Source organism: Felis catus, chromosome D1 (genome assembly GCF_018350175.1).
Source record: "Felis catus isolate Fca126 chromosome D1, F.catus_Fca126_mat1.0, whole genome shotgun sequence".
NCBI lineage: Eukaryota > Metazoa > Chordata > Mammalia > Carnivora > Felidae > Felis > Felis catus.
Genome location: NC_058377.1, coordinates 75,422,753 through 75,446,222, shown reverse-complemented (window position 1 = coordinate 75,446,222; position 23,470 = coordinate 75,422,753). Strand labels below are relative to the sequence as shown.

At 48.2% G+C, this 23,470-nt stretch overlaps 1 protein-coding gene across 16 annotated transcripts in view; it reads right to left on the bottom strand.

Annotated features, from left to right (window-relative positions):
- The window catches only part of NAV2 (neuron navigator 2), a 742,802-nt gene that overhangs the window by 269,236 nt on the left and 450,096 nt on the right, over positions 1–23,470 (bottom strand). For 15 of the 16 annotated variants that reach the window (XM_023239646.2, XM_045039059.1, XM_019812168.3 and 12 more), the window contains one exon: positions 2,141–2,258. In XM_023239646.2, the coding sequence (XP_023095414.2) occupies positions 2,141–2,258 (118 nt within the window). Of the gene's footprint in view, positions 1–2,140; positions 2,259–21,079; positions 21,323–23,470 lie in introns of those variants that run through there. The other variant, XM_019812181.3, reaches the window with a different exon arrangement.

The window sequence follows — 23,470 nt, the reverse complement described above, 5'->3', positions numbered from 1 at the left end:
TTGTAGGGATGTTGAGGAAACGGAAAGAAATTTGTCAAAGACTAGCATGAGTGATGAAGAGTGCGAGGAAGAAAAAATAGGTTCCAGTCCAAGATGGCCACAGAGGAAGAGGGAAGGGGAGGGGGTGGAAAAGGCAAAATGGGTGAAAGGGAGTGGGAGATACAGGCCTCCAGTTACAGAATGAATGAGTCATGGGGATGAAAGGCACAGCATAGGGAATATAGTCAATAATAATACAATTGCATTGTATGGGGACAGATCGTAGCTACACCTGCGGTGAGTATAACAAAGGAGTTGAGTCACTATGTTGTACACCTGAAACGCACGTGACATTCAGGGTCAACAATTGTCAGAAAAGTTTGTGGGGGAAAAAGCGTGGGAGGAGAAAGAGATGAAAAGGAAGAAGTGTAGTGGACAGACTTCTAGAGGACCCCCAACTCTCCTCCCACTCAGCTTCGAGCCCTTGTACCGTCCCCTCGCATCGAGTAGGACAGGACCTGCGATTTGCTTTTAACCAACAAAATATGGCAAAGGACATGGGATGTCACTCCTACGATCATGTTACATCGTAGAGGACAAATCGCTAGCCAACTTGCTCTAGGAACTTTCTCCCTTTCTGGCGTTGAAAAAAATGAAAGCAACCACACTGGCGGCAGGAGGGGGTGGGCACCTGGGTGGCTCAGTTGGTTAAGCATCCGACTTCAGCTCGGATCACGATCTTATGGTTTTTGAGTGCAAGCCTCACATCGGGCTCTCTGCTGTCAGCTCAGAGCCCACTTCGGATCCTCTGCCTCCCTGTCTCTCTGCTCCTCCCCTGCTCACTCACCCGTGTGTGCTGTCTCAAAAATATATACAGACATTAAATTAAAAAACAACCACACTAAGAGATGCACGTGGCAAGGAGCCGAGAGGGATTTCTGAGAGCCAAGACTTCCAGCCAACAGTAAGAAATCAAGACTTACCTCCTGTAACTGCAAGGAAGTGAATCCTGCCAACACTGAGTGAACCTGGTCCCCTCCCCAGTCAAGCCTCTGTGTGAGGACCCAGCCCAGGCCTACATCTTGACTGCAGCCTTGCAGAGGCACCGGCCAAGCCATGCTTGCATTCCGACCCCCAGAAACCACAAGACGATACGTACATGCAAAGTGTGTGGCCATGTGTTACATGGCAAGAGGCAGCTAACACAAGGGGGGGAAGACAGAAGGGGAACCAGGCTCAAGCTCATCTTAAGAAACCCATCTTAGGACATCAGGGACCCTTGTATCTGAGTGGCAGCAGTTCTCCAAAAGTCATCAGCCAAGGCCAGCTTGCCTATGTTTTTAGGTACAATCTCCACAGATGTGAGCAGGGCTACAACTATTAAGGCCGCTTTTCTCACACTGAAACGATAAGCAACTCTTCCAAAACAACACATGCCCAAGGGGCTGGGGTTTCTGTCCTTATGCCTTTTCCCTGGGCATGAGGCAGCCACAGAAGCTGCCAGCGACAACAATCAGCCTAATGTCATCTAATTGACCTCCTGCCTCCTGAGTCTGAGCTCTCCAGCAGGGATGCAGGGGGCACTTCCCTTAAGTCTTTAAGGCTGGAGGCAGAGCTGCGCCCAGCCTGTGCCTGACTTCCCAGGGAGAGCCCACTCTCCCAAGCATGCGGCCCCAGCTCCCTTCCCCCAGTATTAAAACCAAAACCAACCTTCTGCAAAATTCAATCCTTTGATTTCTCAGTCCCAATTAAAGTTGGCAGGACTAAACCAGTCGAGTAGCGCATTTTTTTGTTTTTGGTATTTACCAAATATTTGGAAATATTTATTTCCAAAATAACCCATTAAAAAAAAATACCATCAGAGGGGGGAATGGAGAGCCAGACAGATCAGGAGCAAGAAAGGGACAGAGAGCCCTCCCCAAACCACCAGCACTTCCCTCCAGCCCTTCTCAGAGCATCAAGGGGGTCCTCTTATCGGAAAAAGCAAACTGGCACCCACGACCCCCAAGCACAAAACAGAATCGAATAAATGGTCAACCCACGTGGCAGAAACACTGTATTCTCCTGAGATTTCAGTGTGCCATGCCCCTTGCCCAGCTCAACAACCCCTTCTAGGTCTCCACCGTAACTCCTCAATCCCTGACGTAAAACCCACTCTTACCCACAACCTGGATAATCTGAGCCAGGAGGACGCCGTCTGTCACATCTTGCTGGAGGTCCTTGATGAGACGTTTGTGGCCCGACTTGGCTAAATAATGATTGGCCCAGTCCGTGTAGATCTGCAAAAACAAAAACAAAAACCAAAGAGGCAACTTTAGGAACCCGCTCAGATCCTATCCCGTGTCAGAGGCAGCTGCTGGGGCCTGCGCAGCAGCCAGGGTCCCACCAGCTCGCTACCCTGGGCCAGCCGGTGCCATTAACATGCAGAGCCTCGTGCTGAGGGCCATTCAGCTACCCATAGCCGGGCTTTCGCCTATTGAGAGCTCTGCCATCAAGAGGCAGGGAAAAGCTAAAGAAAGCTTCAAAGCATGCAAAGGCCTGAATGGGATGGGGACACAGAACTCAACAGTCTGCTCCAGACGGCTTTGAGAGGCAGTGCCTCTAAAGGCAAGAGAAGCCTCCCCCGCCCCACCGCCATCACCCTCCTTCCCCCCGCCCCTGCCCATCTTTTTCTCTTTATTGAGAAAACGTATGGGGAGGTTACCACCCAACAGGCATCTTTTAATGGGCCATTTCAGGGTAAGGAGGGCTATTGAGTTAGCGGAGCTCTCAGGAGCCTGGGTCCCTTGTAAAGAAGCCAAGTACACAAACACAGAGCCCCTCAATTACTCGTGTGTGAGTGGCGTTATTTACGGCCTCACGATCGCCTCGAATGTAATCGGTTTCATTTAAAAGCCCAGCATCATTTTCACTGTTGGGATTCTGTGACTAATAAGAATTTTAAAAACCCAGCAAATTCTGACATATTTAAACACAGCACTGGTGCACACAGCATCCTGAAAGGCAGAGGCTAGGTCACCCATGGGATCAGGAAAGCAGACCCCCTTCGGGGACATACAGACCTGCTCCTGTCACAGAACTGTCACTACAAGAGAATCTTTTCTTGCAGAACAGCACAAGAAAACTCACCTGAGATCTTTCTCCCTAACTGAAAAAAAAAAAAAAAAAAAAAAAAGGCCAAAAAACAAAATTAGACACCTCGTCAATTTTGAGTGCTAGGTTCCACAGATTTGTGAGTCTACGGAGGGACATGTAGGCCCTATAGGTCGGCACCCTTTCTTCTCCCCTACAGGGATACGAACAAATGACTACTCAAAAGAGAATACCGTACCCCTGCTGGTCCATCTATTAGTAACAAGTTCACATACTAACTCCCATGACGTCTCCACCCAAACGGAGGTGATCACTGTATCTCCAGCAGGCCTGCTCGGGGATCTTGTGTGTGACTTCTAGAGCAGGGGGAGCCTTCCCCTCACCCTGGCTCTCCTCCATTCTATTCTTCCAATGGGCCCAGAGCAATCTCAAGCAATGGGGCACTGCCCCTTGAGGCTCGTAAAATGGGACAACAGGCCAGGGCCTGGAATCACAGAGTGGACCCGTTAGGGAGCCTCATTCTAAGACGGGGCGGCAGAGAAGCACTTCCTACTTCATCAAGAGCAGGGGACAGACACCCCCTGGCTATTCCCACCCCCAACCTCAGAGCTGGGTCTTCCACCGCAGAGACCCACGAGCTGAAGAGGTACGCCGCAGGATGATTCTGTGTCATACCTCGGTCCAAGGCATCTAATCCTTAAATCCATGTTACTTTCCTGCCCTAGGATTCTCAAGTTGTCAGAGATGAAAAGCCTAATAAAGCAAGATCATCTTCGATTCTGTGATCACCGAGAAAGCGAAGGACATGGGGAGCCATCTTGGTCATTTTACGGCCAGTCCTAAATGCCAATGATTATTAGATTGTTAAGAGGGAGAGAAAAAACATGAGAAGGAAAAGAGGCAGTCCCGGGTTCAAGTCCCAGTTCTGGAGGTTCCATGGGGTAGGGATTTGGATCGCTTTTGTCCAGTGATGTGTCCAAGGTGGTTACAGCATTAAGCACATAGTTCTCAATATGTGTCTGTGAAGAATGAATGAAGGACCTCAGGCAAGCTCTTTAAACTCACTGAAGCTAGTTTTTCTTAGCCATGAAATGGGATCAACACCATCTACTTGTCATTTATTATGAGGACTGAGTGATAAAACTTTTTAAAAAAGGGATTTATGCACAGTAGGAGCTTAATAAATGACCTATAGTGCCTACTGTATACCGGGCACCAGTATAAACACTTTGCACATATTAATTCATTTAATACTTATTCTAGGAGGTGGATACCATTGTTAGGTCTATTTTTTTTTTTTTCCAGAGAAATGTGAAACGTAGAGAGGTAAACTAACTTGTCCGAGGTAACAAGTGGCAGAGCCAGGATTTGAACCCAGGCTGACTGGCTCTGTAATCCCTTAGACATTCAACAATGCTCCTTCTCTGAATACAAATACAAATGTTATTCCTAGCTTTTACCTTCTCCATGACACCCTCCTACGGACTCTAGGCTCATTCCCCTATTCAGTTTTGTTCCGGCTGAAAGAACTGAACAATAAATAAACAAAAACCCAAAGCCTAGTTCTATCCCTTGCTGTCTGAATGCCCCGGGGCAAGTTACTCAACTTGTCTGAGCTTCAGTTTACTCAGCTGTAAGATGGGCATAAGAAAGACTACTTCAGAAAGCAGTTATGAAGACTTTTACATCTAAAGGGCATAGCATCTGCCACATGCTAAGTGTTCAGTAAATGAAGTATTTAGAAATGTGGCTACCAGCATTATGAAATGGGCCAGAACAAAATCAGCCCAGCCTCTCCCCTGAGCTTCCAGGACACAGACGACTCAGGGACTCCTTCTCCTTCTCCCTCACAAGGTAGAATTTCAGGAGCGAAGCATCCACCATCTGGAATCACAAACTATGACGGACTGAAAGAAAAGGAGGTCAGAGATTGACCAGGCTGGTTCCTAGAGCCAAGCTCCCTTCCCCAGCTAGGAGATGCACCCAAGATGCCCTCAAGCACTACAGGGATCCCACAAGCTACGTCTGAAGGACTGTGGAAACATTCCAAAGCTTAAAGCCATCCACCCCCAAGGTCATCAGCTGAGGGGAGAAGGGGTCATGGACAAGGATACTGCTGAGTGGGAGGTGATGCTGGTACCTCTTGCTCATTCTCTTCCTGGAAGTTAAAGGTACTTTAAAATAGATCTACTCTCCAAAACCAGTCTTCTGTGTGTCCACACAATCCAGCAAGAAACCAAGGTTAAGCAAACTTCTTTCAACAAGTATATGTGTGTACACACACACACACACACACACACACACACTCACCTTGGAGCCATGGTGGGGCCACGTGGGTATCTGGTATACCAAGGAGAACTTCTACAGTGGTCAGAAATGGCTCTGCCGAAGAAGTGAGCTTCTCTACCCAAAAACTATGTAAAAGAAGAGCCTTTCTTTCACTTTGGCCTACCACACACCACTGCAACTTTGTCTTCCCAGAGCACAGCTCTAGGAAGCTGTGCTCCTGCTCAAAAAAAAACAACTCATCAACAGCTCCCCACTTCCCACTGAACTAAAGTCTGGCTTTTCACACTGCTATTCAAGGCAGTCTGATCCACCCACTCTATCCCAGACCGCGCTCAACCCTTGCGGGGGAGGCGGTGTATGTGGAAGTTAAGAGGATAGGCTTTGGAAATGACCAAGTACAGCTGGCCCTCGGCCCCGGGCAAATGAATTTCCATTAACCTTTCTGTATCTCAGTTTTACCCTCCATAAAATGGGGATTATACCTAAGGTATTGTAAAACAGCTGGCAAACCGTGACCCAGGCCAAACCCAGCTGACCATCTGTTTTTTTTGTAAACAAAGCTCTATTTGGAACACGGCCACACTCACTTGTCATCTTTGGATGCTTTCATGCCACAGTGGCACAGTTGAGCAGCTGTGACAGAGAACTTTTGGCCTGTAAAGCTTTAAATATTTACCATCCAGCTCTTTACAGAAAAGATTTGCCAGTGTTACAGGGACCGAATGAGAGACCACGCCCACCACACCAAGTGCTCAGTGGTCATGATTACCATCACCTTCAGGAAAACTTGACCCCACAATTCCCCATCTCTGAATTCACGCCATCCTATCTGCCTGAGTACCGCCACCAGGGTCACCTGGCAAGACTCAATTTCTAGGTCAGTCCCTCCATGAGGTCACTCTGGATTTCCCGACTGCCTCCTGAGCTACACACGATGCGGAGAATGTAGATAACACGTACGTCGGTGCCATCTTCCCACCTTCACCACCAGATGAGGGCAGAGACCATGCATGTCTCACCCATCTTTGCTGCTCAGCAGTGCCTCCCTAGGTGCGGGCCCACAGCAGGGGCCCGTATGTGGTTGCCAAGTTGAGCTGAACACAGAGAAAGAGGGCAAATCTCCGGGAAACCAATTACATTGGAGATAAATAATGTAAGTCCTCAGCAAATCCTCAAACCAGGATTTCACAGCTCTTTATTGATTCAAACAGGAAGGGACAGAGAAAATAAATCATGCTGTGGCTCAAGCTCATTAATCAGGACCCATCCAATAAGAGTCATTAATTACCCGGAGTTTCCCCTCCCCTCCTTTCTCCCCAGCTCTCAACTTTTTAAAGAAGTCACAAGCAAACACCTAGATTCATTGTAAGAACCCATTTTTAGGGGCCAGGCTAAGCAGAGGTATTATTCAGCCCCATCTCCCCACTTGCTCTTTCAGTAGCACGTGCGCGGAGCACCATTCTTTCAAGGGGCACCCTTGGAAAATGAACTCACAACATCCCTAGTCGTCGGACTCCATCAGCTTTGGCAACTCACAGAAATGGCAGCGATGCGTGTTTCAAAGATTTTAAGCCAGGGCTAGAGCACGCAGAGCTTCCTGCCCAAGCCTCAGCGTCCCAGAATCAGCTGTTCCAGAGCAACTCGGATGGAGAGCTCCACGGCTGTAAAGACTTGGGGGCTGCGGATGCTGCAACCCGAGTGATCCTCGTTCTCCGAGCTTCCAGTGGCAATGGAGAAAAAAAGGACCTCGTGGTAGGAAAGAGCGCAACCACCATTCCCACCTCCACCTCCAAATCAGATCGTTCTAGAACAAAGCTCCGGAATAACTCTACACTAGTACCTGAGGAGCCTTTCTCACTCGGTCCTTCATCTCACCAGCTGCCTCTTCCCCCACCCCCTCCTAACAGGAGAATCAGTACTCCAGAAGCACTCAGCCAGGGAGAGAAGCTGCTGTCAGAAGCTGGAAGAGATAAAAGGGGGAAAGCAGGCAATGACAGCTGAAGAGCGAATTCGTTTTGACTCACTTATTACCCCTGACAGAATTTCAAGGAGTACGTCATTTGTTTGCTTATAAGCAATCATTCCGTATCCACATCATTCCGTATCACAGAGGCAGAAATCAAAGCAGGAAAATTTTGACAGATCAACTGAAGTCAAAAACCTGATTATTAGTTGTAACAAGAAAACCGATAATAATTGCACTGCGTTCAATCAGAGGGGATAATGTTGCTAAATTTATACGGCAATTAGCCCTCAGTGAAGGGGCGGGGGTAGCACTCCGCAAAACCCAAGAACAATTCCACTGAGGAACTGCACCAAAAGTTGGGGCCATTTACAACCCAGCTAGAAATCCCCAGACCAGTATGCCGGACAGCCTGATGGATCCAGAAGGCAGTGGGCAGGAGGTCAGCCATTCCAGGAGAGAGACAATAGAACCAAGCTTTCAGAAGGAAGTGCCAAGGCGGAGATTAAAGTCAACCAGTCATGTAGCATCAGAGGTGGTTTCCAGTCAAGCAGGTGCAAAGGAAATGCTGCTGTTTGGCTACAGTTCAGTGGAGGTCTGGCTCCAGACTTTGGCCACGTCATCAACCCAGTATTTCCATGACTAGGCAGTATGTGATTAAATGGCTTAGTTCTGATGGTTCTGAAGTAGAAGAACGATATTGCAACAACATCTAGAGCGCTCACCTAGTCCCTGAATACCACAAAGAATAACTATTCAATGACTAACAGTTTCAAGAAAATCAAAACGTACCATCTGTTATCAAGGGCAAAGCTGGAAACACACTGACTGCTGCATCTCCGGCATCTAGCAAGGAGCATGGCACCTACCCCACAGGTGCAGCCACGTGTCCACAGGACCTTTAACTGCATGGGATGGGTGAGGGGCGTCGGAGTAGCTGCTGACCTTTTCCTCCACACCCCCTCTCTCAATATAGACCTCTGCCTTGTTTAAAACCACTGCCTCGAGGGGTGCCTGGGTGGCTGAGTCGGTTAAGCACCCGATTTTGAATTTTGGCTCAGGTCATGATCTCATGGTTCATGGGACAGTGCTGAGAGCACAGAGCCTGCTTGAGATTCTCTCTCCCTCTCTCTCTCTGCCCCTCCCCGGCTCAGGCTCACATGCTCTCTAAAGAGGTAAAAATTTAAAATAAATAAATAAAACCACTGCCTCAAAACAAACACTCAGGTGAAATGGTATCCCTACACACTGGAGAAAGAGGTGGCACACAGAGAAGTCAATCTCTTTGTTCAAGATCACCCGGCACAGGAGAGGCCGGGCTGGACCAGCGGCCCCGCCCCTGGTTTCTCAAGAGAAGAATCCAGTTCTGTTCTGCGTCCCCAGTGCTCACAACATGCCCACCCTGAAGGGCAAGGACTCTCCTTCCATCCCCATCTCGGCCATCTGATGCATTACTCAGGTCGTTTGTGGTTTTTCCATCAACCGCAGCCATCACGAGGGCAGGGTGTCTACACAAGGGCAGTCTCAGGAGCTGGCACGGACCAGGGCGGAGGTCTGGCTCTGCGTCTTACCAGCTGGGTGGCCTTGGTGAGTCACGGCCCTGCTGAGCATCTGCGTCCCTCACTTGTGTGGCAGTGATACACAGGGTTGCTTTATGGACTAAAGAAGAGCATATATGTAAGTGGTTAACACAATGTCTGGCACACAGTATTAAGTAAGTGGGGGTTACTGACATTCAAGTCAATAAACCCTTGACTAAGTTAGGGGGAATAAATCATTCTAGATTGCTCAGAGTTGATCCTTCTGAGAGCCTTACCTATTTGGAAATCTTTCCCAAATGGATTATCGTGATCCTTGCTTCTTAAATTAACCTAATTTTACTTTTTTCTCAATGGCCCACAGACATTAGCATAGGTAACAGCGTTTTGACGCACACACAGATGCCCTTAGGGCCTGCTGAGCCCTCCTTAAAAGATCCCACAGTCCTTTAAAATTGGGTACAAAGTTAACGTTCAAGCAAGAACTTTGAAGAGACTTCTCCAGCAACGAAGATACGAAAGCAGAAGGATTCTGTGGCACACCTTGGGGTTGCCCCAAGGTTCAATAGGGAAGGCTTTTGGTCAGTCTCCAGTCAGGTCAGAGTGCGAGAAAGCTGGGCTCCAAGAGTGCTGAGTGAGACATTGACTGGGTTCTAGATCCCTTACCTGGGCACATGCAGAATAGTACTGTCCACTCTCAACCTACGTTTTCTAACACGCACTTATATATACCAAGGTATAGACCTCTTTCTCTGGAGCCAGAAGATAGGAGCAATGGGAGGGAGGACCCCACTGCCGGATTTCGTTGCTCTGGGTTTCCATCTTGCTCCACATTCTGGCACCATCCTTCCTCCTACTTGACCTCCGAATATCCAATCAACATAAACCACTTCGAACCACATGCACGCCTTGACAGCAACAGTCTGAGCACGACCTGTGCCAGGTTCTGCTCTTGCTGTGGGCTTGTGTAGGACAGCAACGCCCATCGGCCAGATGCCTGCGATGAACGGAGTAAAAGAACGCCTTCTAGAGTCAGACCACTTTAGTTCCGACCATGCCTCGACCGCTTCCCGGCAGACTTATCCTGGGCAAGTTACTTCAACTATCCAAGCCTGAGTTTCCTCATTTGTAAAATGAGCCAACCACCTATTCAGTGTATTCGGAGATTGAGCAGAGATCACCTAACAATGCCTGGCACATAGTAGGTATGTTAGCTAGGATTCTAATTACCATGAAGATGATGACCTACAAGGTGAACACCCTGCAAACAATGGACTCCTTTAGTGCCCCGCTCACTTGTGAGGAAGATACTATTTGCCCCATTCTACAGATGAGAAAGTTGAGGCTCAGAGCTGAAAGGACTCTCCCAAGATCACATGAAATGTATGCAGGGTTTAAAGGCAGTGACTGGCTCTTGGAAACTTTCCACTGCTACTGAGAGGCCCACCCAAGGAATCACCATCCAGAGAAGGTCAACTGTCATGGTAGTGTGGGAAAAGCAACAAGGGAGGAAGGCTTATTGCATAATAGCCACAGTGTCACCCTCTCCTGCCCCTGGGAACAGAGCTGGCCGCTTGTCACTCAGGACCTAACAGATCTAAGAGTGGAACGGACACTTTCCTATGTCACCAAAGTGCAAGGCTGACATGATTCACAGCAGCGTCACTATAGTAAAAACTGAAATGCCAATATAACACGAGTTACCATGGTCGGGCTGCCCCTGAATCGGGAAATGCTCGGGAGTCAGGTGCCTCAGCTCTTCCAGCCTGAAGTAGGGCAAGGCTGGCCTAGGACCCTGTGCGGATCTAGGGGCCATGCCTGGAAATAGCCCCACAGCCGTACAAGGATGGCATTGTCTGTCAGGAGCAATGACAAGCCACAGGTGGGTGTGCACAGCAGCTTCAGAGGTTTTGAAACGGTCTTTAAAAAAATAAATACACCAGGCTGGTGAACTCTCCAGGATGAGTACATAGGTTCCTGCCTATCCCACACCATGGAGTAATGCCTGGGATCCCCTCTCTTGCTGCTGTCGTCCTGAACAGGAGGTGCCCCGCACCATACCTCACAGGAGAGGTGGGACTCTCCCTTCTTTTCCTCACTTGATCACGACCACCTGCTATGAGGGGTGTGCGCTTCTGTGGAGGGCCTACTGTGCGCCACGTGTCTTATACCTGTGCTCTCATCTATAGGCTCTCCCCACGGGAGTGCCAGCTCCCAGAGGACAGGAATTCTTAGCTGTTCTACTCATTGCATTTTCCCCAAACATCTGGTAGAATGCCCAGCGTGTATTAGGTGCTCACTAAATACCTGTTGTATAAATGAATGATCACCTCCGTATTATACACTGGAAAACAGAAGCTCTAAAAGGTTAAGGCATGTGCCCAGGGTCATACAGCTAATAAAAGGGGATCCTCCACTTGACCCAGAAAGCCTCGCCCCACAGCCACCACCTCTCACAACAGCAAAATGCGGATCCAAGTCTCCCTTGGGCCTGCCTAAAAGCCAAATAAGGCCACCCAAGGATCAAGACTGGAACGCTTACTGGTTGCTTGAGAACAAAATCAGGGCCCCCTCTGCAGGACTTCCTCCCCACCCCCTCCAACCTTAGGCACAGGATTGGAACAACATTCAACCACGAGGTCTGGTGGCTCCGAGACAGCCAGATGTCCTAGCCCACTCGAAATGTCTGGAGTATTTTTTCTCCCTTCCTAGGTTCATTAGTTACTGAATACACATGCCCTCCTTCCCAGGGCTTCCTCCGTGGCTGTGATGGAAATCAGGCCCTTCCCAGAAGCTGAGGCAGCCGCTGCAAACACTCTCTTGACAGCAACCATCTCAAACCTCAAGAGCTTTTCAGGGATGCCTGGCAGGGCAGCCACACCTGAGGGGCTGACAACCACCTGAGCGAGTATTCGGGCGCTCTCCAGTCTGCTCATCAATGTGCCTTTTATGTATTAGTTTCCACCTGGCCTCCAAAAAGCCACAGTCCCCTCATCTGCAGACCACAGGTAGAGGGGATACCACCAATTGTGCTTCTTGGCCACTCCATCCAGCCCCAAGGCCTCAGCTCAGCTAGACAGGCACAGCACCCCCAGGACTTTGGGCCCCACCAGGCCCAACCAAGACCTTGGAGTCCCGCGTGACCTCTGACAGGCTGCTTGACCTCTCAAGTCGGTTTCCCCTTCGCAGGTTTGTTGAATCGACAGTGACTGGATATCACAGCTCAAGAACCCCCCATGTGTTTGGACACAGAGCACGCCAGGGCCTTTTCACCACGGGCAAACGACCTCTCTCTGGACCTCAGCTTCCACTTCTGGAAAATGGGCCATCCATCTGTTATCTATCATGAGGACTACGGTGTCCATCATGAGAACGGAAATAATGTTTCCAAGACGCTTAGCACAGCACCTGGCACACAGGTGGTACCTTCCTATGTCCGTTTCCTTTCCTGCCTCGTCTCCAGGTCCCCAACTACCAACCCCTCTGGCCCACCACTCACAGCACAGGCTCCATGCCATGCCAACCTTCAGTCGCCGCTGGAAGGGGGGCGGTTTCTGGTCTGGAATGTCCTCCCTTATCCCCTCCACTCAGCAGAATGTCCCCTTTTCCTAGACACCAAACCCGACTCCAGGCTTCTCTCCCTTTTTCTGAGATTCTGGGGTCCTCACGCTTCAAACATCCTGTGTGCTGGCTCCCCAAACCCTACGCTCTTGCCCACGTGGTCTTCTCTGCCAGCGGTGCCATCACTACCCCACTGCCTGGCAAATGTCTACTCGGTCTCCTAAAACCCGGGCCAAGGGTCAAGCCCTCTAAAGCCCTTCCCAGCCCACTTGCTCACGCTCATCAGAGTTACTGGTTCCTTCTTCTTGGATCCAAAAGCACTTTGCACGTGCTTTTTATCATGGCTGTTATACCTATTCACCTTTCTCCAGTCAGGAGCTTCCCGGGAATAGAGCACAAGTGTGGTAACATCTTTGAAACATTGGCGCCATGCCGGACTCACTGCAGGGGCTTCATCAACAAGCACGCGCTGACTTCCTGGAGGGTAAGTGGGTGGGTTAATGGACGCAAAATGAAGGAACAGACTGGTTAATGTTCAGATGGGTGGACATATGGATGGGTGGGTACGAGAAAAGATAGGTGAATGATTAAATGGGGAGAGGAGTAGACAGATGGATAGATAGAATGGGTGAGCAAATCTGTTCCTTTTCATTGCCTAGATTAGAAAGTCAATGAAATCAGGATGGTGTTTCACCTATCTTTCAGACCAGTCAGTGCACAAGGCCTAGAACAGGAACTAGTAGCTAACATTTTGCTGAGACCATTTCCAGGAGCATAGTAGCAGGACCCTCTTGACAGCGGGCATTTAAAAGCTATGTAACAAGATACATACACACACAAAACATACAATGGTCTACTAGAGTGGGCTTATACTGGGTCAGGAGAGTTGATAAGTTTTATGAACCTTTGTGAGCTGTTTGTTAAAAACAGTCATTATTTATAATGGCTCGAATTTCTCAGAAAGAGAAATTAGAAAAATACCATCAAAAAGAATAAAATACTTAGGAATAAATTTAACCACCAAGGTGAAAAGCCAGGTGTATTGAAAGCTGTAAACCATTAATAAAATTGAAAAAGACACACATGGAAAGACAGTCCATGTTCATGGATTGGAAAAACACAATGTTCATACTACCCAAATCAATATACACATTCAATGCAATTGCTATTAGAATTCCAGTGACATTTTCCACAGAAATAGAACAATCCTAAAGCGTGTATGGAAGCACACAAGACCCTGAATAGCCAAAGCAATCTTAAGAACAAAACTGAAGGCATCACATGGTCGGATTTCAAACTATATTACAATGCTAGAGTAATCCGAACAGTTTTTATTGGCATAAAAACAGACATTTGACAGCCACATGCAGAAAGAATGAAACTGGACCACTGTCATGCTATACACAAAAAGTGCCTCAAAATGGATGAAAGACTTGAATGTAAGACCTGAAACCATAAAAGTCCTGGGGGGGCAGGAGGAACAGGAGGTAAGCTCCTTGCCATAGGTCTTGGCAATGATTCATTGAATCGGACACCAAAAGCAAAGACAAAACAAACAAATGCAGACTCACAGATACAGAGAACGGGTTGGTGGTTGCCAGAGGTGAGGGAAAAGGGGGCAAACAGTTGAAGGAGAATCAAATACAAATGTCCTCTTAAATAAGTCATGAGCTCACGTACAGCATGAGGAACACAATGAATAGTACGGTATTAACTTTGTATGGTGTCGGGTAACTAGCCTTACTGTGGTGATCATCTTGCAGTGTATACAAATACTGAATTCCTACGTTGTACATCTGAAACTAACAGCGTATGTGACTTACACCTCAATAATTAACAACAAACAAGCAGGGCTACATGAAACTAAAAGGCTCCTGCACAACAAAGAGAATCATCAACAAAGGAAGGCAACCTACTGAAGGGGAGAAGATATTTATTTACAAATCATATAGCTCATAAGGGGCTACTATCCAAGATCTATTAAGACCTCCTAAAATCCAATCACAAAAAACCCAATGTGACTAAAAAACCAGAAAGATCTCAACAGGCACTTTTCCGAGAACGACCTACAGGTGGCCAACGGGTGGTTGCAAAGATGCTTATCAGTAACCATTAGGGGAATGCAAATCAGAACTTCAAGGAGCGATCACCTCACACCTGTCAGAAGAGCTTTTTCCAAAGCACAAGTAACTGTTGGCTAGGAAGCGGAAAAAAGGAAGCTCTCCTTCACTGCTGGTGGCAAGGTCACGTGCTGCAGCCACTACAGAAAGCAGTGTGGAGGTTCCTCCAAAAATTAAGACTAAAAATACCAGATGATCCAGCAACTCCACTTCTGGGCATCTACCCGGACAAAATACACTGACATGAAATGATACATTCACCCCACGTGCACTGCAGCATTATTTACAGTAACAAAGGTATGGAAACGAGCCACCACAGACAAATGGATAAAGCAATCGTGATACACCTACGGGAGTATTATTCAGCAACAAAAAGGAATGAAATCTTGTCATTTGTTTCAGCACAGATGCACCCTGAGGTCATTTATGGGAAGTAAAAGAAGTCAGAGAAAGACAAACACCGGGTCATCTCTCCTGTATGTGGAATCTTAAAAAACAAGCTCATGGATAAAAAGAACAGATTGGTGGTTGCCGGGGCGGGGGGGGGGGGGGGGGGGGGGGGGGGGTGTGGAGAGAAATGGGCGAACTGGTTTTAAATAAAGTGTCTAATATTTTATTCTTTAATTCAAAGACTGGGTTTTCATCTTTGGGCAGTTTTTTGCTTGTCCAACTTTGCATTACCAAATTGATCTAAAATTATTCAAAATATTCTCGGAAGGGATTAACATGATCTCTGCGATTAGATATTGCTGGTCCCTCTCCAGTGTTTTTCTGGAGGGATTCTGAATCCCCAAAGGCCACTTCATCCACAATTACGATTACAGAACCAGTAAGAAAAGAACCTGTGGTGATCTGAGACACCCCTGAATTTATAGCGGAAAAAAAGGCAATGAAATGGAATTATTTTTATATTATCCCCAACCCTAAATATATGGCACTGCATTTTCCTAAAAATAAGGCCGTAACTTGAAAAAAATAAATACATGAAGCAAAAATGTCGTTCTTGTGGATCCTCAAGCTTAACTTAGAAAAGTGAACAGTCTGCAGGGACCTGGTGGGGGCTCAGTCGATGGAGCGTTTGACTCTTGATTTCAGGCTCAGGTCATGATCCCCGGGTTGTGGGATCAAGCCCCGCGTTGGGCTCCACACTCAGCATGGAGCCTGCTTGAGATTCTCTTTCTCCCTCTGCCCCTCTCCCCTGCTCATGTTCTCACTCTCTAAAATTAAAAAAAAAATTAAAAAAATTAATAAAAACTGAACAGTCTGAAAAATATTTAAAATTGTCTCATTAAAATTCCTTTTCCAATCTTATTGAGATTTAATTGACATACCACAACCTGAATATACTGATAGTGTACAATTCGATGAGTTCTGACCCATGAAATCATCCCTACAATCAAGATAACAAAGTTTCTCCCAGCCCCAGGAACTTCCTTGCAACAATTTTTTTTGTTTTCAATATATGAAATTTATTGTCAGATTGGTTTCCATACAACACCCAGTGCTCATCCCAAAAGGTGCCCTCCTCAATACCCATCACCCTCCCCTCCCTCCCACCCCCCATCAACCCTCAGTTTGTTCTCAGTTTTTAAGAGTCTCGTATGCTTTGGCTCTCTCCCACTCTAATCTTTTTTTTCTTCCCCTCCCCCATGGGTTTCTGTTAAGTTTCTCAGGATACCTTGCAACACTTTAGAGTCTATCCCTCAGCTCTACTAAGGTTGCAAAGCTAACACGGATCTGCTTTATGTCATTACAGGTTCATTTGGCCTTTCTAGAACTGTACAAACAGTTTAATTTACATACAGTATAATTTTTGAAAAACTATATAAAACAATTAAATTTCATAAAGGTGGTACTACTCAAAACTCCTTGTTTCCTACTTTATGACATTTTACTATTGTTTAGGCTCTTTGGGTTATTTACATCTCTTAGATCTGTGTGAAGGAAACAGAGCACATCTCTTGCCAACCCTGTGCAGAGTGGTCATTTTGGTAAAGTCAGCCTTGATAGGAGGAGTTACCACGGAAAACATCAAGTGCTATTCCTCAGGATTTTTTTCCTTGGAAAACTGATTGTTAAATGCCACTAGGATACAAAAGGTGAAATGGGAAAAAATTATGTCACTTATTCCCACCCCCACCTTCCCCAAGGAGGTTTCTTTGTTATGCAGAAGAAGGAGCCAGGGGATGCAAATGTAGGGGAGTGTAGACGGAGATTAAATGCTTTGCATGAGAAAAAGTGAATTCAGAAGAGGGAGGGGAGGTTTGGAACTCCAGAGACTGGGAAGCGGAGAGGTTGTGGGATGGGAGGAGGGAGAAACCCCGGAGACAAGATCGTGAGGCATTTAATAAAGTTGTACACTATCTAAATGCTCCCCTCTGAAATCTTCAATAAAATCTAGACTCCTACCAGTGCTTTCTAGGGTAAGCAGACTCCTTCCGAGGAAGGCCTAGAGGTGCCAAGGCCTGCCTCCCAGCGAGCGAAGGGACAGGACGGGATAGAGTGAGCCTGAACCCAGGTTCGGTTTACTTCCGGCTAAGAGAGTGCAGGGGTCTACCCACAGGGCCAAGTGGGTAGACGGGGAGTTAGTTCATGGTGTCCCTTTGCAGCACCCAATGGGGAATTTGTCATGGGGGCACTTGCTCCAGGAATACTGGCTGAAACCCTCTCTCGGCTTGCGTCATCCCTCCTCCCGCACAGGCCTCCTGGGTTTTGGTGAAGGTCTCTCTAACCTTATGGTGCACAGCTTCCTGGCCCCTCCTGGACCCCCACACCGACTCCCCCCTGCCCCTGAAGGTGTCTCAACAGGCCTTACTTACAGTGGTCTCCCTGCACGGGGGACCTTCCCAGGCACGGGGCCTGACCTTGTCTCACCCCGACCAGGCTGCTCCCAACTCCCCTGACTCGTTTCTTTCCATCAGGCTTGTTAGGTCCCAGGCTCGCCGCTTTCCAGGGATGGCCTGGTGAGAATCACTGTTCCCAGCTAACATTTACATCTCTAAATGGGATCATCAGTGGTTTAAAGGCCAGAGATTCGGATGAGGAAATGTAATCACTCTAGCAGGCTTAAGAGTGATTTTTGTTTTTTTCTTTTAAATGGTAAATAGGTTTGTGGTTTTGGTTTCTTAGGGCCAATCCCAGACCACTGCAGGTGAGTGGCTATATAACCTGTAGATTGCTTATTAAAATTCACAACACCCAAGGCAAACCCTTGCGCATGCTTGTTGTTTAAGGATGCTCCCTTGCCCAGGAAGCCTGAGTAGTGGATGCTAGTTAAAGGATTAACCCTGGGTCAGATTTCTAAGATTATAGAGCAGCCTGATTTATCAGGGAGAAGCCCTCAGAGAGGGTCCCAAGCGTGGGGTATGGACAGTCCCCCTTTCCAGCAGGAGAAGGTGTGACTTAAGGCAAGGTGGTAGGGTCCTTCTTTAGTTCTACCTAGAAAAATTAGGAGGTACAAGACCTTAGGTAGGGGCCCAGATCTCCTTATTCTCCCCACTGCCAAACAGGTTTATGGTTGGCACATCAAGGGTAACTTCCGTGAACATCTATTTTGTGACAAGGAGAAAATGTTTGCATAGTTACAAGTGTGAAGTCAGATCAGACCTCTGCTGAAAACAAGAAAATGGGCCTAAAGGGAGTTGCTTATATTAACTCCCACATCACTGAACTCGAGACTTAATGACAGTTTTGCCTCCCCCAGAAAATCATCTTAAACTGTCCGTCAATCATCTGTTCAGCCCTAGCTAGGTAATCTGCCCAATTTTGCCGATAAAAGTCTTCCCTTTTGCTGATAAAAGTCTCCTCTGGGACCCTTTGCATCCGCTAGACTGGACACAGTCTGATTCGAATCGATTTTTTGTTCAAACAGGCTCTTAAAATGTTTAATATGGGGGAACCTGGGTGGCTCAGTCGGTTAAGTATCTGACTTTGGATTGGGTCATGATCTCACGGTTTGTGGGTTCGAGCCCCACATCAGGCTCTCTGATGTCAGCACAGAGCCTGCTTTGGATCCTCTGGCTCCCTCTCTGTCTCTCTGCCCCTCCCCCACGCTTGCTTTTGCACGCGCACACGTGTGTGCGCGCGTGCTCTCTAAGATAAACATTTGGAAACAATATTTAGTGTGCCTCAGTTGATCTTTTAATACCCTGGCTTTACCTCTTATACAAACCCAGGTAAGTCACTGAAACTCAAGCTCAGTTTCATCTATAAAACGGAGAAAATAATAGCACCTAGCATAAACTTCTAAGGATCAAAGGAGGAAAAGAAAATGTGAGCACCTGTGAACACGCACACACACAGGTACTCAGTGAAATGTAAAGGAGGACCAGGTACTCAAAGTCACTGGGCCCAGGGGGACCTTAGAAGGTCCGACATCCTCACAAGTGTTCAGGGAGCTACATCCCACTGGGCACAGTGCTGGCCAAGACACTTCTGTGCCATTTGTGGGAAAGATGCACAGGCTTTAAAATCTCTGGCGGGCCAGCAGTTCCCAGCAGGGGCTGGCGTTTCCCCGCCCTAGGAAATGCTGTCCTGCTCCTCCCCTTCTCAGGAACTTCATGGCCAAGAGACTTGGCCACAGTGGAAGTGGCTGTTGTGCCCCGGGCCCTTCTCCAAGCCCAGATGTCAGGCCTGGGGCATCTCAGGTTTCTTATGTTTTGTGTTTTTATAATAGGCTTTTACTAGGAAGACTACCAGATATCAAGCTGGCACCCAGGAAAGAAGGGGCGTCTCCCCTACCCGGGAGACAATCTGGCCCAGAGCACAAAGATAGTATTTATTCTATTGGGTCCTGAAGAAAGCCCCGATTGATTCAGCTCAAGAAGAATAAAGACTTAATAACAACAGCACGGCCTCGGCCTCCCATCCGCAGTGCTTACGATTAATAAGGCTCTTTCATAAACACAATCTAATCAGAGCCACACACATTCTCCCCATTTAACAGATGGGGAAAGGGAGAGCTCAGCTGGACAAGATTTAACATCAGCACTGCAGCCCAGATACTCAAACTCAGTCCAGCCATTTTGGGGTCACATGGCAGTCATAAAACCCAGGCCAGGTCAGCGGACGTCCAGGATAGGGGGGGAAGTTCCAGGATGAAACTGGAGAGCCCTCTCTTCCGGAGAAAATAGAAATTGGAGGTCAGTGTCTATCCAGGTTCAGCAGGAGACAGAGATCCCATGCAGCCTGTGAGAGGTGTTCATCAAAGCTCGGAACCACATACCATAGCTTCCTCTACTGAAATGTCTATTTTTAACGTCCTACCTCGAAAGGAATCTCTTTCACAGGGCAACGAGTCTAGATCTGGGGGCTAAAAAATAAGAAAAAAAAATCTAAAGACGCCCCCATTAATTGTGCTTAGCCTGGGCAGTGTTAGACATACAAAGCACAAAAGACACACCAGCTCCGGCATCCCAGCAGCCTGCCAGCTTTTATAAGCCAATGCCCCAGAGGAGTGAGGTAACAAGAGGATGAAAATAATTCAGAGAGCTCAGCAGAGCGGTTCACGTGGAAAAATGCCCTCAAAACGACATCAAGAGATAGCTTCTTACAGTGAGTTTTCCTATATCATTCATACCAACACCATTCCTATTCTTGAAGATAAGGGCAATCCAGACCTGCTCACCTAAGGAAATGTTTTGGAGGCTTAAACAGTTTACAGTGAACCATTCCAAAGTCACTTATACGCAGCCATCATTAAGCAAATAAGAGAAGTACACACGCCACCCTGGAAAAGGAGTCCTTCCCAAGCCTTATAACATGAATGATGCCTGTGACATTGGCATGGGGGCTGGAGGGAATAAACGGTCTCGTTTGGTTTTTTTTGCAAACTAGGCAAACCACATCAAAGTGACCATTCTGATTCTGCCACCAAAGTGCCACTGGACCAGGAGCATCTGGACCGTCATTAGCCCCAGGGCTGAAGGTTAAGGCGGCATAAAGAAAAAGAAGTCTCCCCCTTTGGCCCTGTGTTGCAAGTTCCCACACGGATTCCCCACAGTAAGTGGAAAGTCACGGAGGCAGTTACCAACTCGCTTGAAAGATCCCACGAGGGTGACCCCGGCCAGGGGTGGGAGAGGTCAGCAGCGTGCTTCTTCCCGGGCTTCACAGGAAGAGAAGTCGCTTCAATTTGCCCCGGAACAAATCCTTTCTATGGTAAAGCCCTCTAGAACACCCCCCCTTATAGCTCTTCAAACCCTTAACAGAGGTCAATCTTTCTCCCTATTTGCACCTGCTGAGGCCCACAATTGAGAAAACACACCACACCTGTTGGCTTACGCAAGTGTATTTTTTAAGGCCATCAACAACTTCCAGACAAGTCCTCTCTACCTGCTCTAAAAATACACCGCTGGGTCCTCACGAGGTGGCGGCCAGCCCAGCAAAGTGTTAGGCAGATGAAAGGCCTCCCGTGGAGCCCTTGGGGTCCCAGCCGGCATAGAAAACCACCTGGAACCATGTCTACACTGGAGCCTGATTCAAACAAACTTCATCATCCCTCCCCAGAGACCCTGCCGGCGTCCCTGAGCGTTGCTTACCACTTTGTAATGGTCGCAGGAATCCCGACTCTGGCCCCGGGCGGGAACCCACAAGTTGATGCTTATAGGCATGGCTCGTCCCCCACAGCCGCGCGGTGCGGGCAGCCACCGGCCTGCACCCTCTCGGGGTGTCTAGTTCAAAGCACTGTGGAGGCGTGTGAAGCCTCGAAGGTTAATTTTAGCTGAAGTCACGCTCCCGCTGTGGTCAGATTTTCTTACACGGGCCACCTCCTGAATAGCGGCAGCTTATGTTACCCCGGCCCGCTGGGCGGCCCTCTGGCCCTCAGCCCTGGCTGCAGAGCGCTGTGATGCGGCCCCCTCCACCTCCCCGGCCAAATTCTCTTCGCCCTCCAAAATAACCCGACTCTCTGTGCTGACATTTTCATGACACACTCAAGGGAAATAAATCGCGGTTCCTTTGGCTGTCCCAGGCGAACAAACCTGGGGGCTCGCTCCCCGCTTAGCAAAGGCCGAGCGAGGAAGCTTGAGGCCGCGGGGGCCGCGCAAACCTCGCGTCAGCCAGGCGGTGGCTGCGGGGGCCACACAAGAGCAGAAGCCTGACGTGCCTGCATCTCCTGAAGTGCGGTTTTGACAACCTCTGTCTGTGTGTGTTGCCTACAAGCGTCTCATCTTTTGCCTGACACACTCTCTCTCCGAGAGGAACGACAGGCCCTTCCGTTTCTCTGAGAGGCTGATGAAGGAGAGGAATCCACCTGTTCCCACCCCAAAAGTCTCACGCCTGCACAAGGAAGAGAGTGTGAGCCCTCATTCAACCCTGCAGGGGTTTGGAAAGGGCTACCCAGGCCCCCACAGGGCTGCAGGTTCCAGATCTCGGCGAGTGGATGGGTGTGGATACCAGGAGGAAGGTCATTAGAAGAGGCGCATTGCAGGCAGGCCTTCCTTGCATCCTGCCAAGCTTGGTAATCTGGGACCCGGCAGTTTGCCGAACCCGTCTGTAAAGGGTCGGTTGCCTGCCTGAGGGAATTCTGGTCTGCTCTCGAGATGACCTTTTTCAATGTGGAAAGGACCATGGAAAGGCTATGGAGCAATTAAATCCCATGTGGCCTATGACCTGGCAAGCAATACACTGGGGTACAATATCTGAAATAGACGCCACGGCCACACCATTGCTCCCTGTAGGATGCAATGGGATGTCTTTGCCCTCCCTGAGGTCTACCAGTTCCACTCCCATGGCATCCGAGGCCTCTCCTTTGTAACACTCACGCTTGTGAGGGTTTCATTCATTCAAGTATTTACTGAGCATGTTCTCTGCAGCAGATACTAGTTAGGCTTGGAGGAGTCAGAGTCAAAAGGCACGCTCTCATGTGCCTCTATTCTATTGTGGAGGAGGGGGGAGGGAGAGAGACAAAACGGCAATAAACTAACAAGCAAGCTCATACCAGAGAATGATAAATACCATGGAGAAAACGCAATAGAGAATGAATGGCAAGGGTGGAGAGATACTATGGTAAGGAAATCAAGAACAGCCTCTCGAAGGAGGGGACATTTACATAGGGACCTAACTGATAAGAAGAAGACAACCATGCAACGATGAAGGACAGTGGTTCTCCCAGAGCAGTATCAGCATCACTTGGGGATCTGTTGGAAATGGAGATTCTCAGGGCTCGCTCCAGACCTCCCGAATCCAAAACTCTGAGGGTGGGCCCCAGCAGTCTGGGTTTGAACAAACCCTCTGGGTGATTCGCATACACACTACACTTTGGGACCCACCGATCTAGGGGAATAGCATTCTAGGTGGAGGACTGTATAAACAACAGGAATCTTTGGTTCTGCTCACCGCTAAAGTCCCCAGCCACTAGCTCAGTGCCTACCACATAGTAGGAAACCAATAAATAATTCTGACTACTGGCCAGGCTTTCAGTCCCGGCCTCTAGAAGCCAGACAAAAATCACAAAAAGATACAAACTGTAAAAATGTTACATTCATAAAACTTCAGCAAAAGCACTCACAAAGGAAGCAGAGAAGGTCATTTAGAACCCAGGTGGCCAGGGGGAAGCTTTCTGGAGTGCCTGATACTGGCAGCCGCTAAGACTGACTCTTGCCAATCTAATAAAACTTGGCACCACGAAGCTGGCAATTAGATTTCCTGTAAAAGGCTAAATGTGGTGGCCTTCTGCTTCCTGATTCTGAAACTCAGTAAGAAAGGCATTAGTGTGTGGCAGCTGGGATAATCATTTAATTGATCTTTTCCACCCATAGAAGCCTCCTTTCCCTGCTCCAACCCACTGAATTGTAAATCAATGTCACCTTCATTGTGAGCATGAAAAGGAAGGAGAAAACACCGCTCTCCCCAAACCAAATTGGAGTCAATTTCCTAATGGGGCCTTGGTGAGACTCTAAATGGGTGCTGCCATTTCTCCCCCTCTGGCC